Source organism: Pan troglodytes, chromosome 2, assembly GCF_028858775.2.
Source record: "Pan troglodytes isolate AG18354 chromosome 2, NHGRI_mPanTro3-v2.0_pri, whole genome shotgun sequence".
Lineage (NCBI taxonomy): Eukaryota > Metazoa > Chordata > Mammalia > Primates > Hominidae > Pan > Pan troglodytes.
In genome coordinates this window covers 33,924,329-33,949,037 of record NC_086015.1, presented here as the reverse complement: position 1 = coordinate 33,949,037, position 24,709 = coordinate 33,924,329, and the positions used below count along the sequence as shown (strand labels likewise).

Below are 24,709 nucleotides of genomic sequence, written 5' to 3'. Positions count from 1 at the left end.
CTGAACTCAAGGATCTATTAATCATTTGCTTCTTTATATAAAAGACATTGGGTAAAATAACAGACAATTACATTTGCTGTGGCATCTCAAAAGGCTGGTAACGTTGTTTAAATGTTTGTGTAATATATTGCTTCTCTAAGAAAGAAGAGGTTAAAATGTTAAAATTTTAACTGAGAGAAAACATTTCAATAGGGATGTCCAATTTTATGGTTCAGGCATTTTGCATTCTGATAAACTAATTTAACATAGGGTCTAGAGAACTGTTAACATGTTTATTAGGCAGTATCTCTCCAGAATCAGATGTCTCTCGCATGCCTCTGGCAAGGGCTGAATCATACATAGTCAATTCCTGACTATATTCTCTGACAGGCGCCTCAAGTGCCCACTTTGTGCTGTTGATTTAAAAAGGGAACCATGTGATTTCAGTACCAGATGTGCTGATTCCTGCACATGCAATTAGCTTACTTTAAAGTCCATTGTTGTCTTGAAAGTGCTCTGCTGTGTATTATGTAGACTCTGCCCTTTTGTAGATGACTGAGGCACTAAGTGATGCTGTGTGCTGCTGCTGCGGGATGCTTTAAGTCAGTTGCTGCCACTCACTGAAAAATTCTACTGCAGAAAGCATTTTGAGAGGCTGCCTTTTGATTTGATGTGTGTGCTGCATCACTAAGCGTCGTTTTTCTCTGTCCTTGCCACAGAGGGTAGTCATATCTCCAGCCATCCCAGGCTTGCCCTGTGTAGTGTTTGGCTTTTAGACAAGACCAGGAAAGCTTTCCCTTATAATCGGATGGCAAAGCAGCACACAGTACTCAGGGAAGCAGTTACCCAGGGGGAAATAGAATAGCCAAAATACTGGCAGGTCAAGAGTAATATCAGTGGACACTAATCAACAATCACAACAGTAACAGAAACCGCTGCAGGTGGTGTGACAAAGATGTCAAATATATTTTACTACAAATCTTTTGGGATGATATATTTCTCATCTTTTCTCTAAATTTCTAAAAGTATAGGATTCTAAAGGCTGCCAAGAGGATAATAAACGAATATATGTTTGATTTTCCTGGTTTTGATGATCCTCTGTTGCTGCTATAAGTCCTAAAAGACCAATATATAATGAAAATATAAAAAAATAAAATATAAAAAATAAAAATATTCTTAAAGGGTTTTAATATATCACTATTATAATCAATTATTCTGTACACACTAAAACACTAATACATGTTTTTCTCAACCTCCATCTCAATGTCTACCATCTCAGATTTTCTGATATTTCTGTCTTTTATGGAATAAAAAAGCTCAAAAATGTGAATTTTAAGGGAAGGTCACTTCATATGTATTATAAAGAATATCAGTGACAGTATTTAGTTTGGAATACCTATAAAAATAAATTAATTAGAGAGAGCAGGGGTAGGCAAACTACAGCACACAGACCAAATCCTGCTTGCTGCCTATTTTTGCATATAAAGCTTTAATGAAATATAGCCATGCTCACTTATTTGCACGTGGCTTGTGTCTGCTTTCATGCTACAGTGGCAGAGTTGAATAGTTATGACACAGACTGTATGGCTTGCAAAGCCTAAAATATTTACTATCTGGAACTTTACAGGAAATGCTTGCTGGATTAGAAGATGAGGCATAGAATTTTACACCCACCTATCCCATCCTCTGAAAACAAAACAAAACAAAAACCAAAAAACAACCAGGGCTAAATAACAGTGATGTTTATATACTAGCCCAATCTAGTTGCCTATTTTAATACATAAATAACAATTATGGTCCCATAGGAAAATTCTTAATGATTCAATTTTTATATTTAGCGAACAAAATAAATGCACCAGCAGGGACACAATTAACTCAGCATTCACATGCCTATTTTTGTCAAATACTTGCGCACATATCACGCACAGAGTCCTGCTCTGCAGACCACTCCTATGATGTCTGTCATATACTATGTTACATGACATTTCTTTATAACCTTTTACTCTGTTAGAATCTTTGTTCTTTGGGGGCAAGAAATGGACCTACCCTTAGTTTTTTGTAGCACCGGAGGTACTCTGTAAATATTAGTTGAATAAATGAAGAATAAGTAAAGCAAAGTCTCTAAGAACTTATTACAAAGAAAAAATCAATTAACTCATTTAAAGAAAGATAGTTTTGTAGTCAACATAAATGCACAGTATTTGAGCCAAAAAATGAAACTGATTTTCACGTGTGGCTTGTGGGAACACATAACAATGTGTCAGGTCTTTTACAATGAAAACAATTTAATGGCTAATTGTTGCTAATTGGAGGTACTAATGAATTTAATTTTTAATTAAAAGATGGAAATTATTTGTAATTAGCTCATGGTATCTATGAAAACAAATGTTGCTTAGAGCTTGAAAGATGGTCTTGTTCTTCTTGTTCTTTGAAGCAGCTAAAATACTCTGCCTTTCCCTCCTCTGGATGATAGAGGATAGTTTTACACAGCAATTCTCACCTAAGATGCAGCATAAGAAATAGGCTTCCATTAAATCTTTGCTTGGACATCACAAATTCCAAATTAATGAGGCTTTCCAATGCAAACTTAGATTGCTGAAACAAAAACAATGTGAGAAAGTGCATGCTGTTTATAACAGTGAATTTTGTCTTAATTGCATCATGTACTCCAATGAAGAACTTTATTCGTAGAGCACAACTCCATGGTTAGAAATCAGACATTTAAAAATTTCTTATTGGACCAGTATATTGTGATTTATGCAAACTTTTTCTGTGAAATCTCATCATGAAGTTGTACTGATAACACTTATTATTTCAGCCTGTTTCAGCTGGTGCATAAAAGGTTAGAGCAAAGAATGAAAATATGCTCTACAAGTTCTACAGGTTCTTTTCAGTGTATTTTTCAGGACCCGTTTTTCTTTTCTTTTTTAAAAAAATTTTTTTTCAAACCTAGGTTCAAATTCTGAACTCAAAGCTTTTTAGAAAAAGAGGACAGAGTTTGATTCTACTTTAGTTCTCTAGTGATAGTAGTCTTCTGCTTGATTTCATGCTGATGTCATTCAAGGAAATTAAGCTCAAAACAACTGAAATAAAAATTTGACTACAAATTATCTTCGGTTTTCATAGGTATTTCATAAAACCCAAGCATGTATAGAAAATGGCATTTTACTATGCCTTTACATATTCTTTCACTAACATTTGCTTAAGAGAGGAGGATTTTTAAAGGAGTTATAGTTGTTATGGAAAAGAAATACTAAAAGGAGAATAGATTCCTGCTTTGGTGTGAAAATGTAGAGGGCAGTTTCAGCCTTCTGTCTTCTCTCCTTGAAATGAGCTAGGTAAGGCCTAGCAGAGATGTAGGCAACAAGAGGTGACTCCAGGGAAATAAATCAGAGATGCTTCTGTTTCCCAAGCTTCCTTCTTTCTTTTGAACATCACCATTTCTGCTTTAACTCTTTCTTCCCAGATTATTATTATTTTTAAGACATATTCATTGTTGAAGCTTAAATTTGTAACTCAGACTCTTCCTAAGTAAAATATCCTTGAGCCATGTATAATTTATTAACGGCAAAGAACGAAGAAAACAAAACTAAAATATGCAAGATACCCCCACTTCATTAGTCACTTTTTATGTTCACATTAATGAACTCCCTTAACTTCTGTCACTTTCACCTCAAGTCCACTGTGGCCACCTGCTCCCATGATTCAAACTTTGCCAAGAAATAGTTCATTATCCAAAATCTTAAATCCAAGTATTTTGCTAACTACATTGTAGTTAGTAAAATACATTGTAGTTAGTACATCTCATTGAAACTGCTAATCTCTATATTTTGTTTTCTATCTCTCATCCACCACTGCCTTCTTTTTTCTTCCTTCTTTATTCTTCCTTAAACCCACAGTTTGCCACTCAACTACTTTCTTGCCAATATCATAATTGCACACTCTCCTTTCCCTCACTTCACCTAGTAAATACTAACCCTGCATTAATTTGCCTGTCTGCCTTCTTGGCTACTAATCATGACCACAGAAAATCAAACATTCTCACAGATTAATCACACAAATACATAGTCCATAGCTTCAAATGAACCCCCACTAGTACCCCTCAAAATTCTATGGATTGTTCATAGGCCTTCTCATGCCATAGTTTTCCAAATCTCTGTTCTTCTTAAATCCTTACTATGTGCCTTCTCTCACTCACTCTCAGAAGATGACGTCACTTAATATTACACAGAAAAACAAACAGTATTTGTCTTCCTGAGGATTTCAAATATTCTTTCTAGATTCTTGATTCTCTATACTTTATGCATTTCACATCACGACAACACAAATAAATGTTGCTATTAATGTTATGATGGTCTAATATTATACCATAATATTTTAATCAGGGGTCTATTTTCTGCTCATCTTTATATCCCCAGTACTTTTGTGTAGTGTCTACCACTCAGAAGTTGTTCAATAAATGTTGAAATATTGATTGAATGAAATTAAGTTATGTATCTGTAAATTGTCAAGCAGATATCTCGACTACAATCAATTAAAACAATTTAGTTGGATTCTACACTGGCAAAGAGTTGATTATTTGTTTTGTCCAATATTGACATATTGGAAGATTTGGGAAGGAGATATTACAATGCTATTGCCTGTTTCACTTTCCTGATGTGGCCAAGGATTGAGAAAAGCAGATTCAATTTCTCAAAAGTCATTGAAGTTGTCCTACCAGCCAATTAACAAGCATTTTGGAAAGGCAAGTCTATTTCTATTTAGACGTAGACCAAAGAAGTCTGTGAAACTTATGTCAAACTACCAATTAAATCTTACAAGGGGAAAATAACTGTGAAATCTCCCAAAGTGTTATTTTTCATATTAACTCTATATTGAGTCCCTTCCTTCATACTCCACTGCTGGGAACCTAGGACTACTTTTTATTATAAATACAATATGTCATATCTAATCTTTTTAACTGTTCCATGTGATTTTTATGTCTTCTTGCTCAAGACCACACAAAACTTTCAGATTCAGTTTCTTAAAGCATTGCTTTTATCAAGTAATTTATCTGCTCTAGAACTTTCAGTGGCCCTGTGTATGCAATCAGGTGAGAACTCCTGAGCCTAGATTGTCAGCCAGATCTTCTGCCTCAATTGACTTACGTAGAGCCTGATCTATGACTGATATCTGATAAGTACTTTTAATGATTTGCTTGCTTTCTTCATTATGTTCTTGAAAGTAAAATCAGGAAACCCAGTTGAAGGTAAGTTCTAGTTTGTGTCTTTTATTTTTATGAATATTGGTAAATTACCAAGAGTAGATGTATCTTGTTAAACAAAAGTACCATGTATGAAATATAGTCTCTTCCCAGGGGCCCAAATCCTAAATGAAATTGGCATGTTAAGATATGACAGGAAATACACTTTGGGAAAAACTAAGTGATATTTTCAGTAGTGGCAATTTATTGTAGAGACCTTAAAGAGGACCAAAATGACTTCACAGCCAAATGCTAACTTATTCTTCCTCAATGGGACATTATTAATTGAACTTTAAAGATGAGTATTCAGCCAGGAACATAACTAAACAAGGCTATAAGAAATTAAAAAAGAATTACCCTTCAGATGCTGGGTCAAGCAAACAGGTGGCCAAAAGCAAGATTTCCCCTGCTTGAAAACCACCAGCAGGTTGACAGATTCAACTGCTCCATGGGGTCTTTCAGTCTATTTCTGACCTTTGTTTCTTCTTCTGTCTTTCTAATACATTTTTCTCTTTGTATTTTATGACCTTGCTGTCTGACATGTCAAAGAATCAAAGAATTCCTCCTCTTCAGATTGCCAGTATTTTAATTAAAAAATTAACTGAAATAAAAAATTGTGCCCATTTTTCTCTTTGCAATAAATTAAAATTCAAAATTAAAATGAAAGCACAAGAAGATCTGTGCAGTTCAAAATAAAAATCCACCTCTTTACATAGACATATCCTATTACAAACTGCACTACTAAATTTTATGAAACAACTGAAATATTGCTAGTTAAAACCCTCAAGACACTAACATATTTTCAAATCAACCTCTGCCACTTTCTTGTATAAATGGAATAATGGCAGCTTTTCTTTCAATATCCAAAAGAATCGTTTTGGGAACAAATTTGAAGTTTAGATTCATTCAACAAACAATTATATTGAGTACCTACTATGTGTCAGACCCTATGCAGGGTGCTGAGCAAGCAAATGGGATGATTTTTCCAATTTAGAAGAATTCTGGTCTCTAAAGCAGTGCTTCTCAAACTATTTTTTATTAATCTGTGCTGTCTTTTGCTATACATAAAATTATTTTCCCACTTTTCAGGAATTTGATGACTGTGTCTAACACTGAGAATCACTGATACACGGAACACAGACTCTATCTTCTGTGTATCCTTGACAGATAAAATGGTTTTGAGTTTTTACTTTCTATTTAAAATGCAACACATTTATTTTCCAGATATATAACTGAATTATAATATTAAGTTTATGTTTCTGAACTACATATGCCCCCTTGCAAACTGGAATTCAAATTTCCTGCACCCACCTCTGTTGAGAATCACTGCTTTAAAGAGTTTGGGAAAAAACCAGGCAAGCTCCATCTCTCCCCTCCAATCCAGTCTTAAAAGAATTAGAATTTTCCTACCTGACACAACAGCTGGTGGAGTATCATAATCCTGTCTTGGGATTGAATCTTTGAATGAAAAGAGCATGAGAAAGAATGCAATGAAGTACAAAAGAAAATAAAATAGAATCAGCCCTAACACGTGGAAGAGTCCGCTGTGTGTCATATGGTTGCCTGACCCCCCCTGCCTTAGAGCAGTAAAGGCATTAGGATTCCTCATTTGCATTTGATACCATGGTCCCTATTACCACAATACTGTACATGTTACTAGGTCCCATTAGACTTGCTGGGACAGTACAGTTTTTCCTGAAACACTGTCATCTTCCACAGCCTGTTTGGTACCTCCCTTAGGGAATCAATATAAAATTTTTGCCCTCTCTGGCTGACAAAAGAGTTCTACAAGGCAGCCCATTTAGAGGGGGCCCAGAGCATGATACGAAACAATGTCCTGGAGAACAAAAGAAAGAACTAAAATTTAAAAGAGAAAAATAAAAAATGTGTACATTCTCATATTCTATGGAGGCTAACACATTTTGAAGGCAAAATTTCATTATGTATTACTCAGCTCCAGCTCTGATCCCAGTGGTTGTCAGTGAGGCAGAGCGGAGGGTGCTTTCACCTCAAGGCCAAAAAGCTTTATGTGTTGTAACTGTGGGAGCAGAGATACACAGAACAGAATCTATTGAACATGACGGTTATCTTTATCCCAAGTCTCCTAGCATTGAAGGTGTCAAATTCTAGATAAAGCTTAATTAAACTACATGGCAATCATTTCAAAATTAGGGGTTACATGGCACAAAATATATCTGCTTTTTTAAAGATGAAAAAAGAGCTTTTGGCTCACTGCAATTTCTTTAGCCAGGGATCTTAAAAAGGAGATTGGAATATGGCATAGGCCTAGGGTCCCCTTCTAAAAATGGAAAATTCTAATTTTGTCCCCACTCCCCTTGGAGGGGTAAACTCTAAAAGAAACTTGATATTGTTTAGATTCAAATCAACTGCCAACACATGGTTAAATAGGTCCTCTTGTGTGACTCTTATTCCATTTATATGAACTTTATTAAAAGCAAAAATCCCAAATTTTCTTTTTCCACCCATGTGACAACTTTTGGACTATCACGTATTTCTCACTTTCATCTCCTTGCCACAAAAGGTCACTTTTAATCACTCTCTCCTGAGTAAATGGCATGTGAGAAGACAGATTAGAACTTGAACATTGCAAGGCACTTTGAGCAACAAAAGCAAACATGATCAAAAGATTCAAATGCAAATAAACCAGACACATGAGTTATTTTGTTTCTTGCAACAGATACCTGAACTACTGAGTTGATTATAATCCCCAAATCTAGAATAATTAGAATCATTTTAAAAGTTTTTCCAATTTTTTTAATAATAGTAGTAACTCCTAGTACCTTTTGAAAAATTGCAATCACACATTACCACTCCAAACCCCACCCCCCCCAAAAAAAAAAAGTTAATTATTGGACCATGCTACTAGACATTTTCCAAGAATATACTTATGACATTTTAAAATAAATAATAAAAGCCAATAATGTTTATTGCTGAATAGCTGGATAATGTAGAAAAGCATAATGATTAAAATAGACATTACTCCTAATCCCATCACCTGGAAATAGCCACGCTTGTTTTATATTTCTCTTTAGCCTTATAATACTTCTTTAGAGTTGATACTGAACTCCACACATGCAAATTTACATCTTTCCTTCCTTCTTTCTTTCTCTTTCTCTCTCTTTCTCTTTCGACAGGGTTTCACTCCACCATTCAGGCTGAAGTGCAGTGGCACAATCATAGCTCACTGTAACCTCAAACTCCTGGGCTTAGTTGCTCTTCCTGCTTCTGCCTCCTCAGTAGTTGGACTATAGGGCACACAATAATGTAATGCCTAGCTAATTTTCAATTTTTTTTATTGTGATGGGGTCTTGTTATGTTATCTAGGCTGGTCTCCAACTCCTGACCTCAAGCAATCCTCCTGCCTCAGCTTCCCAAAGTGCTGTGATAACAGGCATGAACCACTACAGCCTGCCTTACTTCCATTTTTTCAAATTTAACATTATAAATAAACTTTTCCCCAATTATTTAATACTCTTATGATTTCATGCTGCATTACATTCTGGTTTATGGATGGATTATGGCATATTTAATTATTCTTCTTTGTTAGACATTATAAAGAACACCGTGTCAAATATTTTCGAGGTATAATTATTTTTCTGTTATTTTAGAATATTTCCATAGACCAGCTTCTCAAAACTATAACTTCTTGGTCAGTCAGTATAAATGTTTTGAAGTATCTCGACTGACTACCTTGCTATCCAACTGGTACTTACACAAATTTAGATTCCTATCATCAAGCAATCAGTGCTAGAGAATGCTTATTTTCCTACACCTTCATTAGCAATTTGTACTGCATTTTGATAGCTTTATTTGATGGGATATATGTACATGTATATTTAATTACTGTTTCTGTTTCTTTCATTACAATTTTTGTACATGTTCCTTGGCATTCTATTTACTCTTTTATCAACCATCTGTTCATGTTCTTTGGCATTTTATCTATTGAGGCTTTTTTACTATGTCGGTAATTTATTTGAATTCAGAATTCATTTTTTTAAACAACAAAAGTGTAATATTTACAAATACACACTCGTACTACTAGACTTACACTTAATGCCAGTTCATTTATTGTTTATAAGACTCCCTTCAAAGGTCTTTCATTTTACAGTAAGACTAAACCAATTTTTTTAAACTATTACCTTTTTAGATATATTTTCTGTTTTGTATTTGAGTGTTTTAATTAATATTTTTTCCTAAAAAACTATTTTAGATGTACTCATTACCATTTATGATACTGCTTCCTGAATCAGAGTCCATTTAACATCCTGTTAGCTTTTTAAAACTCTGTCTTAATATTTATATTCATACCTAATAACAGAAAAAAGAACAATGTCTAAACAAACTGAATAATTGAGGATTTTCACCTGATACTATCAAAATTTCAGAGCAGTGAAGGAGTGGTGTGACTGAAAAATGCTAGAGAACTGTGGGGACAAATGGAGTACAATTACAAGGTTATTTTTGTGAGTGACTATGGTTACACTGTGGAAATCGATGATATCACAAATCATCAGTGGCTTGGAGAACACAAACCAAACTGCAGATACAAAACCTGCAGAACAAAAACTTTTTATTTCTTCCAACAGATTCTGGTGACATTGTAAGCCATTGGTGACCAGCAACTGAACAAATGAAAAGGAGATAAGAAACTTGTAAAACAAGATTGTCATGCAATTTGGAGGTTCTCATAACACAGTAAAATCTCCAGTGGTTTCTGCTAAAGCTTACAATAAAGTGATAAGAAGTTATGGATAATGGGGCTTTGGTTCCATCAAGGGAATGCTGTGACAAAAAAATAAACAAAAGTAGAAAAGCTAGGAAAATCCTTCAGGGTCAGCAGAGCCCTGAAATAAAACAGTTACACTGCTTGCATAAGATGCATTTTTTTTTTTTTTTTGAGGCCTGCAGATTCTGTCTAGCTTAAAATAGAGAATTGAACAATAAACATTTGAGGTGGCAAATTGTAGAGAAAGGTTAATTAAACTACATGGCATTCATTTCAAAATTTGAGGTCATGGGAGACGAATATATCTTCTTTCATGAAAAGGAAAAAGAGGTTTTGGCCCAATACAATTCCTTTAGCCAGGGACTTTAAAAGGAAGAGTGGGACTAAGCCAGTGTTCAAGATCCCCCTTCTAAAAATGGCAAATTCCAATATAGCTACAACTTCCGTCAGCCCTGATCACTTCCTACTCTAGATTATTCACTGGATAGCTCTCTGCTCTGCCCTTGGAACCCATCTGTTTCTAGAGTTTAGAATCCTATCTTAATCTTACTCTTGACTTGTCACTGTTCACACCTTGTTTTGCAGAATTTCTGTGGGCTCAGATGTCTGAAATCCTCTGAAATGTTTCAGTTAGGAGAGAGACGTCAGATAGTTTTAGATTGACTACCTGTGACAACAGGGTAGAGAATGGATTGGAGCAAATTGAAATTGAAAGCAGGAAGAACGGTTAGGAAACTATTACAGTTTATCAAATAAGTCCCAGGGCAGAGACTCCAGAAATGTAGAAGAAAGAATTTATTTGACCAATGTCTATGAGAGAAAATCAGTGGGACTTGAAAAGTAATTGTGTATGGTGGTGAGGGAGAAGGAAAGGGTCTTGATTGGGTCTTAGATGTATGGTTTGACTACAGGGAAAATGGTCATGTCATTAGCTTGCAGGGAAACAGGGAGCAGAAACACACAAGAGGAACAGGTTTCAGTTGGAAGAAAGTTCTGGAAAGCTCATGAGATTAGTTTGGGTCATGCTGACTTTGAGATGTCTGAGGGAGATTTCCATGGAGATATGTAGCAAGTAGTTGGATAAATGAGTCTCAAATTATTAGATGAGGTTAGTATTGGGGACTGAGATTTAGGAGTCAACGTGGAAGCCAGGGTTTAAAACCATGAGACTGAATGAGATTGCTTGCGAAAATCATGTGGCATAAGTATGTTAAAAATGAAGCTCTGGCTTACCAATCTGTGCAGGAAGAGAAGAAGGAATGGCCAGAGAGGTCTGAGGAGAACCAGAAAAACCTTGGGCAGGAGTCACAAACTGGGAGTTCTTGGGACAAACTGGACCCAATATTTAAATATAGAGAAATTTCAAATCAAAATTCAAGAATTCAGCTTATCTTTAAAAGCTGGAAAGTGAGACCACCCTGGGTCTGTATGTCCATGTGGCAATAGCCATCACAACAGCTGTACTACCAATGGAATAGTGGTTGTCCTCTTCAGACAAGGCATCCATATTTCAGGCTGCCAAAGGCACCACCTCTCACTTCTATTTGCCCAAAACTCAGGCAGAGATAGTATTATTATTGCATGGAAAATACATCTTCTCTAAAATATAATCTCCAATGTCATATATGTTTATATAGTATGAGTATGTTTATGATATAGGCAAATATTTAAAAATTGATTATATATTTCCAAGGGTTTTTGTTTGAACTTGATCCACTGCACTCATTAATATGACTTGGCTGGACTCTACAGGCTTTTGAATTTGCTACCTTAAAAGAGAATGTTAGCAGCCAAAGAAATGGAGACGTTAAAGAAATTATTTATATCAAGTGAAATAGTGCAGGTAAGTGATTTATACCATGGATTTTACTGTGTGTTACATCACTTCTGGCTACCTAAACTAGACTCCCACCAGTTAGAAGCCACTGGAGGTGAAGGGTATGAGCAGCTCATTTGAGAAGCACATACTGGGTATCACACTGTATAAGATATGCTGCATATTGTCATTTCATTAACACTCACAACATCTCTGGGATGTAAGCATTATTTTTCCCACTTTGTAAAATGAGAAAGTTCTGAGAGGTTAAGTAACCTGCCTAAACATGCAGAGCTAATAAGGGAACAAAGCCAAGTTTTGAACTCAAGTTTAAAAACAAAGCCAACTGATCTTTCCATGATGCCAGGATTCCTTCCCCATCAATGAAAATGTTGGAAAGATGCAATAAGGTAGAAAAATCTGATTTTCCAAAACCAACCTCAACTGGATAATAGTCACTCCAAATGCCAATCAAAATTCAGATAAAATGAATCTATGAAGGCATATCGAAGAATTAGAGTGACAGTCTAAGAAAACAATATAACAATATTCTGGACACCAACCACACTTGATTATATTTTGTTAAACGAATCAACAAAGTAATTCTGTTTTCTCTCTACCTCTTCTAAACCTTACTAAATTTTACACTTTTCCATAACATCAGGTAATGCAAATCTTATAATGTATCTAAGCATTATTTAGTACAAATGTAAAGGGTGAAAAGAAAAAAGCTAGTGGAAATTTGGTATTAATAATAAATCATATGCTTAAAACTTTTACTCTCTAAGAAAGAGAATGTTATATATTATTACTGAATCATTTGGCTATCACCAGCTGCCTAAAAGTCATGGTCCCTTACAAATGTGTTCTTGTTGGAATGCTCAAATACAAAATCATAATATATGTTATTGAATCAATAACTATTTTAATTCTGAGTCTGTTCTGTGTCTTTTAGCTTATTTTTTTAATTCCCTAAAGGATTCAGTCATATGCTTAGTTAACTAGCTCTTATATTTCTACTAGTTTGCAAACTTAAATTTTAGCAAGTCAGTTGGCTTTACTTTTGAACCAAATGAGTAAAAATTTTAAAGAGTTTCTATGTTTTGCATTATAATTGTCTCTTTAATCAGATTCCAGATTGTTATTCAATACGGTAACATTACATTACATCACTCATTCAGAATTTATGATCACTGAAGGACACGAAGGCTGATATGGAGGGAAATCTACAATATACTAATAAAAATAAGAAACTGCAGGCCTTCTGATACTATTCCTAGGACCTACTTATTAGTAACACACAAAATAATTACAAATAATTCTTTGATAAAAGCAATAAAATATTGTCTTCAAGCTCTATCTCCATGATGAAAATTAGCTGTACCACAGCATATAGTTAAATATATCTTAGACACGATTTCTAAAAGTGTAGGTGAGAAACCTAAGAGATCATTTGATCCAGCCCAAGCATTCAGACAGGTAAGGTACCATCGACTGCTTTTTACAGGTTCTGCAACTGAGATCTTAGTGATAGGCACTTTGTTTATGTTACTAAAACTAAAATTTCTTTGTTGAAATAATGTGGCTCTTTCCATTAAATTATATTGACTTTCTTCCTATTTAGGACAGATTAGTGAGTTCTCAGTGGATATGCCAGTAACTTCTTATATTCTTAAAAGCCCATGAGTCAACAAGATTTATTTGGCAAGCAAGCCATTGCTATAGGGTAAAATTCCTGATACACAACTAGTGTGCATATTGTACATAGATATTTGGAGAATAAGTCAGCATAATTGAAGAATCACAGAGGTGGTAACTGTAAGACATATAGGCTTAAAAATATAGAATTGAATATTCAAAGGGCCCCATATATGATCAAGTTTAATACTTCAACTAGATAGAGAAAAAATTCAGACTAGAGATATTATTTTCCCAAAAATTGACAGAAACTACAGGGCTTACTCAAGTTTTATATCTAGGATTTCTGACTCCTAGTCCAGTGCTCTTTCTACAATATTTAAGCTGCCTCAGTCAAAAGAAAACATATTTTTATTTCTATGTTTTGTTAAATGACAAGATTATCTGCACTAACATTTATGAAAATAAAACTGTTACTGAAGGTGTCACATGAGTGGTTAGGTTTCATGGTTTCATTGTTCTCTGTAATGGCAACTAATGAAGTTTCAGTATTCTAGATTGTATTAGGCTTTTGCCTCCTTGAACTTTTGGGGAATTATCTTTTAAAAAAATCAAACATAAAGTTTTTCTTATGATTCAAAATGCCTCATTGATACAAAACCCAGGCTGCAATAGGCATTTTTCAGCACACTTTTGTTCTCTGAGGAGAAAGATGACTAGTCAAAAATATCACAACCTATAAGAAAAAATCAAGCACATTAGGTTCCCTTCCTTCTTTTCAACATCATCCATATCAACATATCAGAAAGAAGGATTAAAAGAACTCGATTATACCTCAATTACTCTTTATTGATTTAATAATATCAGTCATAGATCTGGCCCCTCACTTGTGTATAACCTGCTAATAATATAGTAGCTGAGCTGGTAAGCAGCTGGGAAGAGAAAACCAGAATTGAGTATATTAAGTCAAAGGGTCTAGATTTGCAGGTGCATACAAAAAGGACACCTTTCCAAAAACAGACATTACATCTGGTACATTGTACCATAAAAAACAAGAAGTAACTGAATGACACAATAGAACTTTAGCCTTGCCACTGTGAGTACATGTGCCCTGGAACTGAACATACATGCAGAATGCAGCTTATTCATACTGAAACCTGAAAGATGTGTTAGTCAACGAATATGGTACAGACACAGTTTCACTGATAATGCCAGTAAAAATGGAGAATATCACATCTGATCAAAAAAGTTCAAGGAAACAAAACAATCTCTTCAACTCACCGTTCCTGTTGTGCCCAACGAAAGGTGATTCATCTGCTGTGTCAGTGGGCCCATCATGTTGGCTGGCTGCATTGACATGGGATGGTCCATGGTTGGTGTAATCACAGCACCCTACAAGCATATACAATGTCCATTTGAAAACATATCCTACAAGGAAGGAGACTTCTTACAAATAAACACTGTAAATTGTAAATGTGTGAACATCAAATGTTTTTACTTTTTTACTAAAAAGGCTAAATTCAACTGTATATAATTTTTATGTCCATTCATGTCATTTTGTGCTTGTCTGAATAGATGGCATTAACATCTTCCTTTCTTCTGAGGTAATTTACCTGTGATGTGTCTAAAATATGTCACTTACATTTTCATTTTTTGAGGTAGAATGTATTGAAAATCATCTATATCCTCTTGCCCACTGTTCTAAATATAAACTTCTCTGACTGAAACATATGAACATTAGTGGAAATTCTCTAATTTTCTTGTTATTTGATAAGACTTGGTTTATGTCATTTATCTATTATTTATTAATACATAGATAATTCTTAGTCACCCCAATACAATCTACCACTAAGAGAGATAATGCTGGCCCACATGGGTTTCTGAACTGGATCTCTTTGAAGAACATATTAAAATCTATCTTTGATAATCTAAAAATCGAAATTACTATTTCCCATTTGTTTTCCTCCTAACCTTTTGACCTGTTTTCTATCTATCTATATTTTAGACACAAGACAGAATACCAAACTCTGTTAGAGCTGGTCAAATTTTTATGTCCATCCACAATTTTTTTTTTAAAAACAAAAGTGTCAACTTTTAAATCAGATGTTAAGAAAAGTGGATGTCTAGAATATGTCTTTTGATTTATTATCATTGTTGGGGATAAAAGAAATTACAGACATTTTAAAAAACTTCCATCCATATGCAAAGTGTCATATGGTGAGTGAAGAATGGAGCTAAGTCATTTTATCCTTCCATTTCTCTTTCTCTACCCTGCTACTTTCCTTGCAGTAATTAACTTGGAGAAGGAAAAATATTTTTAAAAAACAAACTTAAAAAGCTTGAATTGGATGGAATCTTTGAGAGTATATAATTTCAATGTTTATTTAAAGATTGTGATAAAAGTAGAAACGTATTTTATAACAACCCATTTAAATACTCAGTTATGATCAAATGATTATGTATCTGAATAAATTATTTCCCTAAACATTATTTTTCTCACTGGACAGATGCATGTAGATGGCCAGATCTCGGCACCCAAACTAATTACCCACTGCGCGTTTCCTAAAATGCTTTTGCTCAAACTAAGCAATTCTTCCTGGTATTATCGAAATTCAACTTCCTGACTATATCTGTGAAAAAGATCAGGCTATCACTCTGCCTTCTCTGTGGGCTCCTCCCCATTAATTTTCAGAGATAATAGAAATTGAGCCAAATATTTGGAAATGCTTGATATACAGGGCCAGCTTTGTTCACAAAGACATTTAGGCTTTTCAGTAGGAATCAATCAGAAAACATGTCTGTTATTTTAAAGGTCTGTAGCTTGTAAATATACACAATTGTGCATTTGTGTTGTTTGAATTTCTCGATGCTTCTGTGCATTGTCATTCATCAGGATGCCTCTTAAATGAGAAACATAAGATAAGCTTTTACTTAATTATAATTCAGAGACACATCACTTTTCTTTCTGCTGCCTGAATCTTTTTAACAAAAGCATCTTTATTGTTTTCCTTTTTTAAAAAATACTTACTGGCCTTCATTTCAGGTATTTGTTGTGCCAGACCAGAAGTAAACACTTTAAGAAGAACAAGGGTTCTTCTTAAATCACCTAGGGATAAATTATAGAATAACCTCAGAGTTAAGATGGAAGTCCTGAAGCATTTTTTTTTTCAACCAAAAAGTGGCACTTTGACAACATTCTAATGCTTAGCAGGTGCAAGACTTCGATTCTCTTCTTGAACTCAAGACAGGTTATCTTTTTAGAATATTTGCCCTTAGACATTCCAACATGCAGCTAAACTGTCACAATCCCAGAAACCCCTCAATTCTAAACAGCTTGCTCTAGCCACAAAAAGGATCATTCATGTAAATCAGAGATAAAAACCAAACTGCGTTTGGTAAGGATACTTTCTTCTCAATACCCTGGAGGTTGTCTCATTCCCCAGGGGTGTGTTTTCTTTAAAGGCAATATGCAAATGAGGTAGGTGAGCATGTGACAGAACAATCAAAATTCATGCATGATGAGAAGGATCGAATGCCTGCACTTGGAATTAATTTTGGAAGAATTGTCTGGTCTCTTTCAGAATCTTTTCATTGAAAGCAGTATTTGGGGACTCATTTGATTACAGATGTCATAGAGTGAATGTTGCTTCTGTGTATAAATCAGAAACCTGACAATCAAAGGGAAAAGTAAGAAGGGATTTATCATTAATTGGAATTGTAAATAGCAACACTAGGCACAGAGTGGAAAATAATGTAAGGAGACCAGTTACTGCACATAAATGAACAGTTCTTTCTAAGCAGATCAGTTATTGCACATAAATAAAAAATAAAATAAGGATTCTTGGGGAAGGATATGTAAGAATCTAGAGTCTTGTTTGCATTCAATAAAAACATTCAGTGAAAACAATCCTACAAATTATTAAGAATACAAATTTTTTAATCTTAAGGGAATGGAAGAAATGTACAGTCAGGGAGTAAACTGGAAGTAACTAATAGGAACTCCTGGGAGAAATGAATTTTCTTAATGATACTTTATCTGGGACAGACAACTTAGAGAGGTTTAGTGTTGGTTACCTACAGCAAAGGGGGAGTTTGCCAGCCACTTTGCTTATTTAAAACTACAGAATCTCTTTTGTATTGTATATGACATAAATAAATAAATACAAAAGAAGAAAAGAAAAGCCTTACGGTTAGCATGGCAAAGCCAGTATCCACAACCGTAACTTTGACTTATTAAATACACTGTCAAATCCACTCCAACTTAATATATTTAAGCCATAGGCTGAAGAGTGTTTGTGACAGATGTTGCCAACACATTAAGCATAATTTTGTTTACTTGAGATGTATAGGATGTGGTGTCTGACAGAGTTCACCTGGCAAGTGGCAAAGCAAGAAGAAACAGATTTTTCATTTTAGCATCTCTGGATGTCTGGCTTTGCTCAATGTTTGGGCTGCAAAGAAAAATATTGTACAATGCTATAATTCCACTAAAAAATACAATGACCAAACAGCTGATGGAAACGTCTGGTCCTTTTTAGCCACTGCCTTTGCAAAACAAAGCTGCTCCCACTCAAGAGACAAAGGGTGGATCTGGTTGCCCTAGTTCTGAAATAAACAATTTTCAACAGTAATTTGGGTAAAGTTTCCAAAGATCATCATGTGTGGCGTAAATATATCTGACCTAAGGCCAGAAAAGCATCTGTGTTGTTAACCTTCTGCCAATGTTTGAAAGAAATTTGAAGTCTTTGAAAGTTCAATATTTTAATTTCCCAACTGAAATACAAAACCATTGGCAAATCAGGGAAAAGCATGTGTGGCTTCTCTATCATCTAGAGCACACATAGCTGTTTTAGCACCTACATTAATCCCAGAAGATGAACCACAATAAGAAGAACTAGCTGCATTAATATTCCTGTGATAGTATTCTAGGTCAGTGCCACCCCAACTATGGTTTGTGGATCAGTAGCAGCAGTAGACAAAAATTAGACTCTCTGGGATTAGGCCTTGAAATCTGTATTTTAACAAGCTCTCCAGGTGATTCTGATATACTCTAAAGTTTAAGAAGTATGCTCTGTCTAAAAACTGCTATCGTATAAAGCCAGTGTTACAGTTCTTACAGGCAAACTAGTGGCTTTATTTTATGTATGCTGTTTCTCAATTATTTGTTTGAATCCAGTCTTTTTACAGGCCATGGTCTTTTATGTGATAATCACATTATATCTTGTTAAAAACATTCAAAGGGGCTAAGCCTGCATTTTTGATGGGCTGACCTAGAAATATTATCTGAATAATCACACCATATAATCACTGAATAAGTGTGATGACCTGACATGCTTCAGTTTGATCAGTTTGGCTTGTATTATAACACATTGGGAATCCTTCATATTTGGAATCTTAGTAGCTTTGCATTTGAACTCATAGAAATGGAAAAACAAACATAAAATTATTTGGATAAGTGAAAATTAAAAAAACAGCATCCCTTTTTTTCTGCTGTCTTATCTAAATGCCTCAAGTCAAAATGTCTGTGATTTGTATTATACGGTTGCCTATAGTTATTCACACAAAACTATATATGAATTTTAAAAAGGTGGTTTTAAGTCACTATTTCATTATTCTTTTATTCATGTCTGATTTTTGCCAGTTTTTAATATTCCTAGAATAAATACCTAATAGCAACAGAGATCTCATAATATAAATGGCATGAAGGTAGCTTGAGGAATAGCTGTCCAAATGCAGTGTTCTGCAATATTTGCATGCAACATTCCTTGTCTTGTAGTATATGTAGGGATGTCTAATTTCTTTCATTCGTTGATGTCAACTGTTTTGTTTTGTTTTGTTTTGATGAGGGTTCAGGGTTTAAGAAAGGCTTTTGTGGGGAGAAGAAACAAAAGGAGTAAGAAATGTCTCTAATTCTTAGAAACAATCATTAATCCTTATCTACCTTGATAAATTTCCAACCAACGTAGTAGTGCAGTCCAACTTTAAAAAATTATGTTTGAAATTCAAAAGATGTGGCAAAGGTGGTAGCCTTTAACTTTGTAAGCATTTTGGAAGGATTTGACAAATGCTGGAGGTATGGGAAATGATGAATTACATGGTAAGCCAGAAGCCACACTGCCCCTAGAACTTCACTTTAGCACTTAATACCTCCTTCCCCTTTATTATTGTCTACTTGTTTCTTTCCACGTTACATCTTTCAAGAGGGAAGACATTATGTTTATACAACTTTTGTAATCTCTATAAATAGGAATTGCATGCAGTAAGTACTCAAAACAGTTTTTGTAAATTAATTTTATATATCAGTACCACTCATTTTTCAGTTCAATGACAAACTGTAAATATTTACTAATATTTCTCATTTTGATTGTTTATTCTGAAAGGGTTGAAATTATGTTGTTTTGTTCACCACTGTCTAGTGTCTATAGTGCTGTTTATAGTGTGAGGTATATAATATATGCTTTATAAGAGTTCACCGAAAGAATGATGAAAGAATAAAACTTCTAATCAAAAAGTAGTTAGTTAGAAATGTTATTTTGAGATTTCTCGTTAATATGGATCATTACAAAATTCTTGAGAAAACTTGTTCTCCCAAGGGGCAGTTCAGTTTTAAAACCATAGTTCAACTCACACATGCGCATTAATGACATCTTCAACCACCATCCCCTTAAAGATGAAATCCAAGATTTGCTTGATGAAAAAAGTTTGACTAATGCTATATGAGACATATAAATATATATATATATTAGAATAAAAAGTATTTGTATATGTACATATTTCATTTGTTCTCAACCAGGAGTGATTTTGCAATGTCTGGTAACATTTTTGGTTATCATAACTGCCGAGGTGTGCTATTAGCACCTAGGGGGTAATGGTTATTGATGTTGCTATACATCCTGCAACACAGAGAACAGTTCCCCACGACAAATAATTATCCAGCAAACCCAGGATTAGTGCTAGGGTTCAGAAACCCTGGTCCATATATACATATATCCATAAGCTCCATTTATACAAAGTGAGGAAGAATTTGAAAGGCAGTAACTAGAAAAATGACACAAAGTAGGCCGGGCGCAGTGGCTCACGCCTGTAATCCCAGCACTTTGGGAGGCCGAGGCGGGCGGATCACGAGGTCAGGAGATCCAGACCATCCTGGCTAACACGGTGAAACCCCGTCTCTACTAAAAAATAGAAAAAATTAGCCAGGCGTGGTGGTAGGCGCCTGTAGTCCCAGCTACTTCGGAGGCTGAGGCAGGAGAATGGCGTGAACCCGGGAGGCGGAGCTTGCAGTGAGCCAAGATCATGCCACTGCACTCCAGCCTGGGAGAGAGAGAGAGACTCCATCTCAAAAAAAAAAAAGAAAGAAAGAAAGAAAAGTGACACAAAGTATTCATCTACAGTCTGTTCCCGACAACTAATAGCACATTTTAGATCTATGGCAAGATTATGGTTATAATATACACCAATTTCCCAAATTCCATAATTGTGCAATGAAAGAAAACAGGACTATTACATGACTTCCAAAGGCTTTATCATTATTTTTGAGTGCTAACTTATTTTGCTATTTATTTTGGAAATGGGGCAAACTAGAGCTGGGTTTCTCTTTCCTATGCTTGGACAGGATTAGACTAATTGGCATGATATTTGGACTACTACATGGAGATATGTAGCTATGGGCTAGGGGTATAATGTTCAGAAGTAAGACATTTTCCATTGCTATATGATAAATGTAGAAGAGATATGTACATGTACATAGATTTCCCAATAACAGAATATCTATTAATTATAAACATAGCGTTTTTTTCCTTGTACTCTTAATCACACTTTTAATTTCAAGTTGATTTTTGATTCAGTAACTAGTAACTGGAAGTATTTTTTTTTTAAGTTATAATATTAATAGGCACTAAAGCCAAATTAGTTTTAGCCATGGAAATCCCTTTAAAAGAATCCTAATTATGTACTACGCCTATTCAACTGTGAATAATGGTTTCAATTATTGGTTAAGTACCTATTAATATAATAGTGTCATTTTGAATGAGAATATAAAGTAAATATGTCATATTGAAGTATTTCTTACCAAAGCAGGTACATAGATAATTAGGATTCTCAATAATGCTTTATTTTAATCCTTTAGACATTTGTGCCTAAAACTACAGAAACCAGTTTATCAGTAGCTTTTGGTGTTTTCAGTAGCTTCTTTAGAATCCTAATAGAGCAAAGTGGCTTTTAAATATATTGCATTATTGAGGGAGAGTTGAAAATTTGAGATTTTGAGGACCCTATGGTCAAAGGGATTTTGTGGACTGAATATGCAATAGGACTCTTAATTATTTTGTCATTAAACTTGTACACTTGATTACAGAATTGATCTTAAGATTATAAATTTCTTACACAGATGGGTTACTATATTTTTTCCTCTTATTTTTCTACTTAAGGAGATCATAACTGCTGAGTCAATGGAAATATTAATTGTTTAGAGAAAGATCCCAGGCCACTTCAGAAGGACCTTAGAGCTTCAATGACAAAGGGTGAACTTGTGTTCATCAGCTTCTGATTCCAATCGCATAACTAATGAGTAGCTTTCAGCTGGGGGTGTCTACCACTCACAAATATGTTATGGTAGAAGAGAGGAGCAAGTGACCAGTAGCCTGGTTCAAATATGTTATGGGAGAAGAGAGGAGCAAGTGACCAGTAGCCTGGTTCAAATATGTTATGAGAGAAGAGAGAAGCAAGTGACCAGTAGTCTGGTTCATTCATAGGAGTTATTCCCCAGAATGTGGTATTTGATAAGAATTTTAGAGGACACATGTAAACTGCTGTAGTTTACATAAAAATACATGTGTTGTGGTGTAGATAATGTGAAAAAATGAGATTATTTGTGTGAAAAAATTAGAAAAAATTAGTGGCATAACCATAGTCCTTAGTCTTTGCTTTGCAGGGCCCCCATGGTTTATAGCTTTCCTATACAGATGTATTGCACACTCCAAAATTTATTTAAAGGAATCAAAAACAGCACAAGACAAAAAAAAATCAAAAAGACTATAAAGCTATGACACTTAAAAATGAATTGATTAATCGAATATATTTCAGCTCCTTCTATACTTTTTTAAGATAGAAAGAAAACCATTGATCTCTACCCACCAAATATATTTCATAATAAAAAATTATATTTGAAATATTGAGATTAGTTCCTAATTTTTTCTACCTTAAAAACAATATGTACATGTATGCATATATACATATATATGTGTGTGTGTGTGTGTGTGTGTATATATATATATATATATATATAAAACTTTGAAGAGGAGCAGACCAGTTTCTCCTTATTTTTTGTTCTAAGTGGGGATATAAGGGAAACAGTGTTAAATGACCTCCTTTCCCAAAGTGCAACCTAGAGCTGCGTTAGTTTTTCATAGTGGAAATGTCCTTTTTAAGACACTGGTACTGTTAAGTCAGTGGCTATTCTACATTAAATGTGTTGGAGGAGTGTAAGAGTAGATAGGACAGTTCAGTGACAGGACAAGACATTTTTCTATTCCTGCTTGTCTTATTCAGAAACCAGTTAGAGTGAATGAGTTGTAGGGCCACCCAAGAGCACGTGCTTTCTACTCTGTTTCAGCATTCTCTCTGTCAAAAAGAGGCTTCTACAGGTAGGTCTGGGATGGCCTTGTTAGCATAGCACACATAATCTATGAGGATCACACAGCTTTCAATTCACCTTTCTAGCCTGATCTCCAGCCCATGCACATGAAGCCTCTCTTTCCACCACACTGTATTTCTCATCATTCTCTGGTCCGTCTTGTCTCTTACCCTTGCTGTCTTGGCCTGCAACGCTAGGCTTCTACAGCAGTTTATATGTGTCTTCTAAAATTCTTATCAAATACTACATTCTGGGGAATAACTCCTATGACTGACCCAGGCTACCGGTCACTTGCTCCTCTCTTCTCCCATAACATTTTGCACACACTTTGATCATGATCAAACTTTATTTCTTCCCTGAATCCTAAGTTCACTGGTATCATTAGCAATATCTTATATATTCCTTTTTTAATGGTTCTGAGCCCAGCACAGTGTCTGTCATAAAACAGATGCTTAGTTAATGGTGCTAACGGACTGAGTGAGTGAATGGCACTTGCTCACCAGCCAGGTCTCTGATGACTTTAATGGTATGTGAAACAATAACAGCAGCTCCTTGCTCAAACTGGACAAGAAGATTCAATGGAAATACCAGAAGCATTCTCTGGCCAAAAAGATGGACGTAAAAGATCCATTCATACACTTCCTCTGCTTTTCTTTGACAGTATCTCAGTCTGACCACTGCCAGCTTGACCTTCTCATCATTTAGTATGAAAATCCCAGGGCTTCTGAGAGCCACACCCCACCCAAGGAAGTTTAACATTGGAGTTCACGACATGATTTCCATTCTATGGAAGAATTATTTATGCTCAATTAAATGCTGCAAGATGTTCTGTACATATTACTGCCAATGTGTACTGCCACAAATGTAGGTAAAGGTTTTTTAAATTAGGACTTTGCTATGCCATGAACTGTTTTAGTAGCCATATATCTGCCTGAGATTCTTGTCAAACCTTGTCATGTGATAAGAAATGCTTTATTCATTTGTACAGCAATCACTTTGTATACCTCCAAACACATTTTCAACTTACAGAAGTTTCAAGCACACATCGGATGCAGTATTCAGGCCAGCCTTCTTCCAAATGATAAGGCAAACAGGGTTCCCAGCAGATGTCTGAATATTTACGGACCTCATCTTTTGTCTGGTAAAATGTTTATCTGGGTTTAACTAGGACTCGGGACTGTGAGCTGTCATAAAACTTCTCATTAAAAACTTCTCCTTACTGATAAACAGACTGAAAGACCTGCTTGCAAATCCTTTTCAAGGTCTTGTAAGATCCTATTGGCAAATGGGCCTGGAAAATCATTGCTCAAACCACAGGGGCGATCAAGAGAAAAAGCTGCCTGTTATCTTACTTATGGCCATTGTTTATAGTGCAAGTTGCCTAAATATGTCACAAGGCACCTCAATTTTTGGCTATTACTAAGAAAGTAGCTATTCCTCGTCCTGCAATTTGCTGCAAAAAGCACTTTATTTTGTGGTCCCTCAGAGAATATTTTTCTCCTTTAAGATATTTTTAGGAATTTGCCTGGTTAGGGCTGGAAACTTAACTAGATCTAAGGATACAGGTGTGAAGTCACGACCCTATTAAAGAACTAATTTACTCCTTTTAAAGCACACTTTCTATTAGTATTATTATTGTTAACATGCTTCAAA

General features: G+C 35.0%; 1 protein-coding gene across 15 annotated transcripts in view; it reads right to left on the bottom strand.

The window, feature by feature from the left end:
- The window catches only part of RBMS3 (RNA binding motif single stranded interacting protein 3), a 1,471,465-nt gene that overhangs the window by 76,734 nt on the left and 1,370,022 nt on the right, over positions 1-24,709 (bottom strand). For 10 of the 15 annotated variants that reach the window (XM_054681567.2, XM_054681561.2, XM_054681566.2 and 7 more), the window contains 2 exons: positions 14,704-14,814; positions 6,632-6,679 (listed from right to left, as the gene is read on the bottom strand). In XM_054681567.2, the coding sequence (XP_054537542.1) occupies positions 6,632-6,679; positions 14,704-14,814 (159 nt within the window). The remainder of the gene's footprint in view (positions 1-6,631; positions 6,680-14,703; positions 14,815-24,709) is intronic. The other 5 variants (XM_054681570.2, XM_063805529.1, XM_054681564.2 and 2 more) reach the window with 1 other exon arrangement.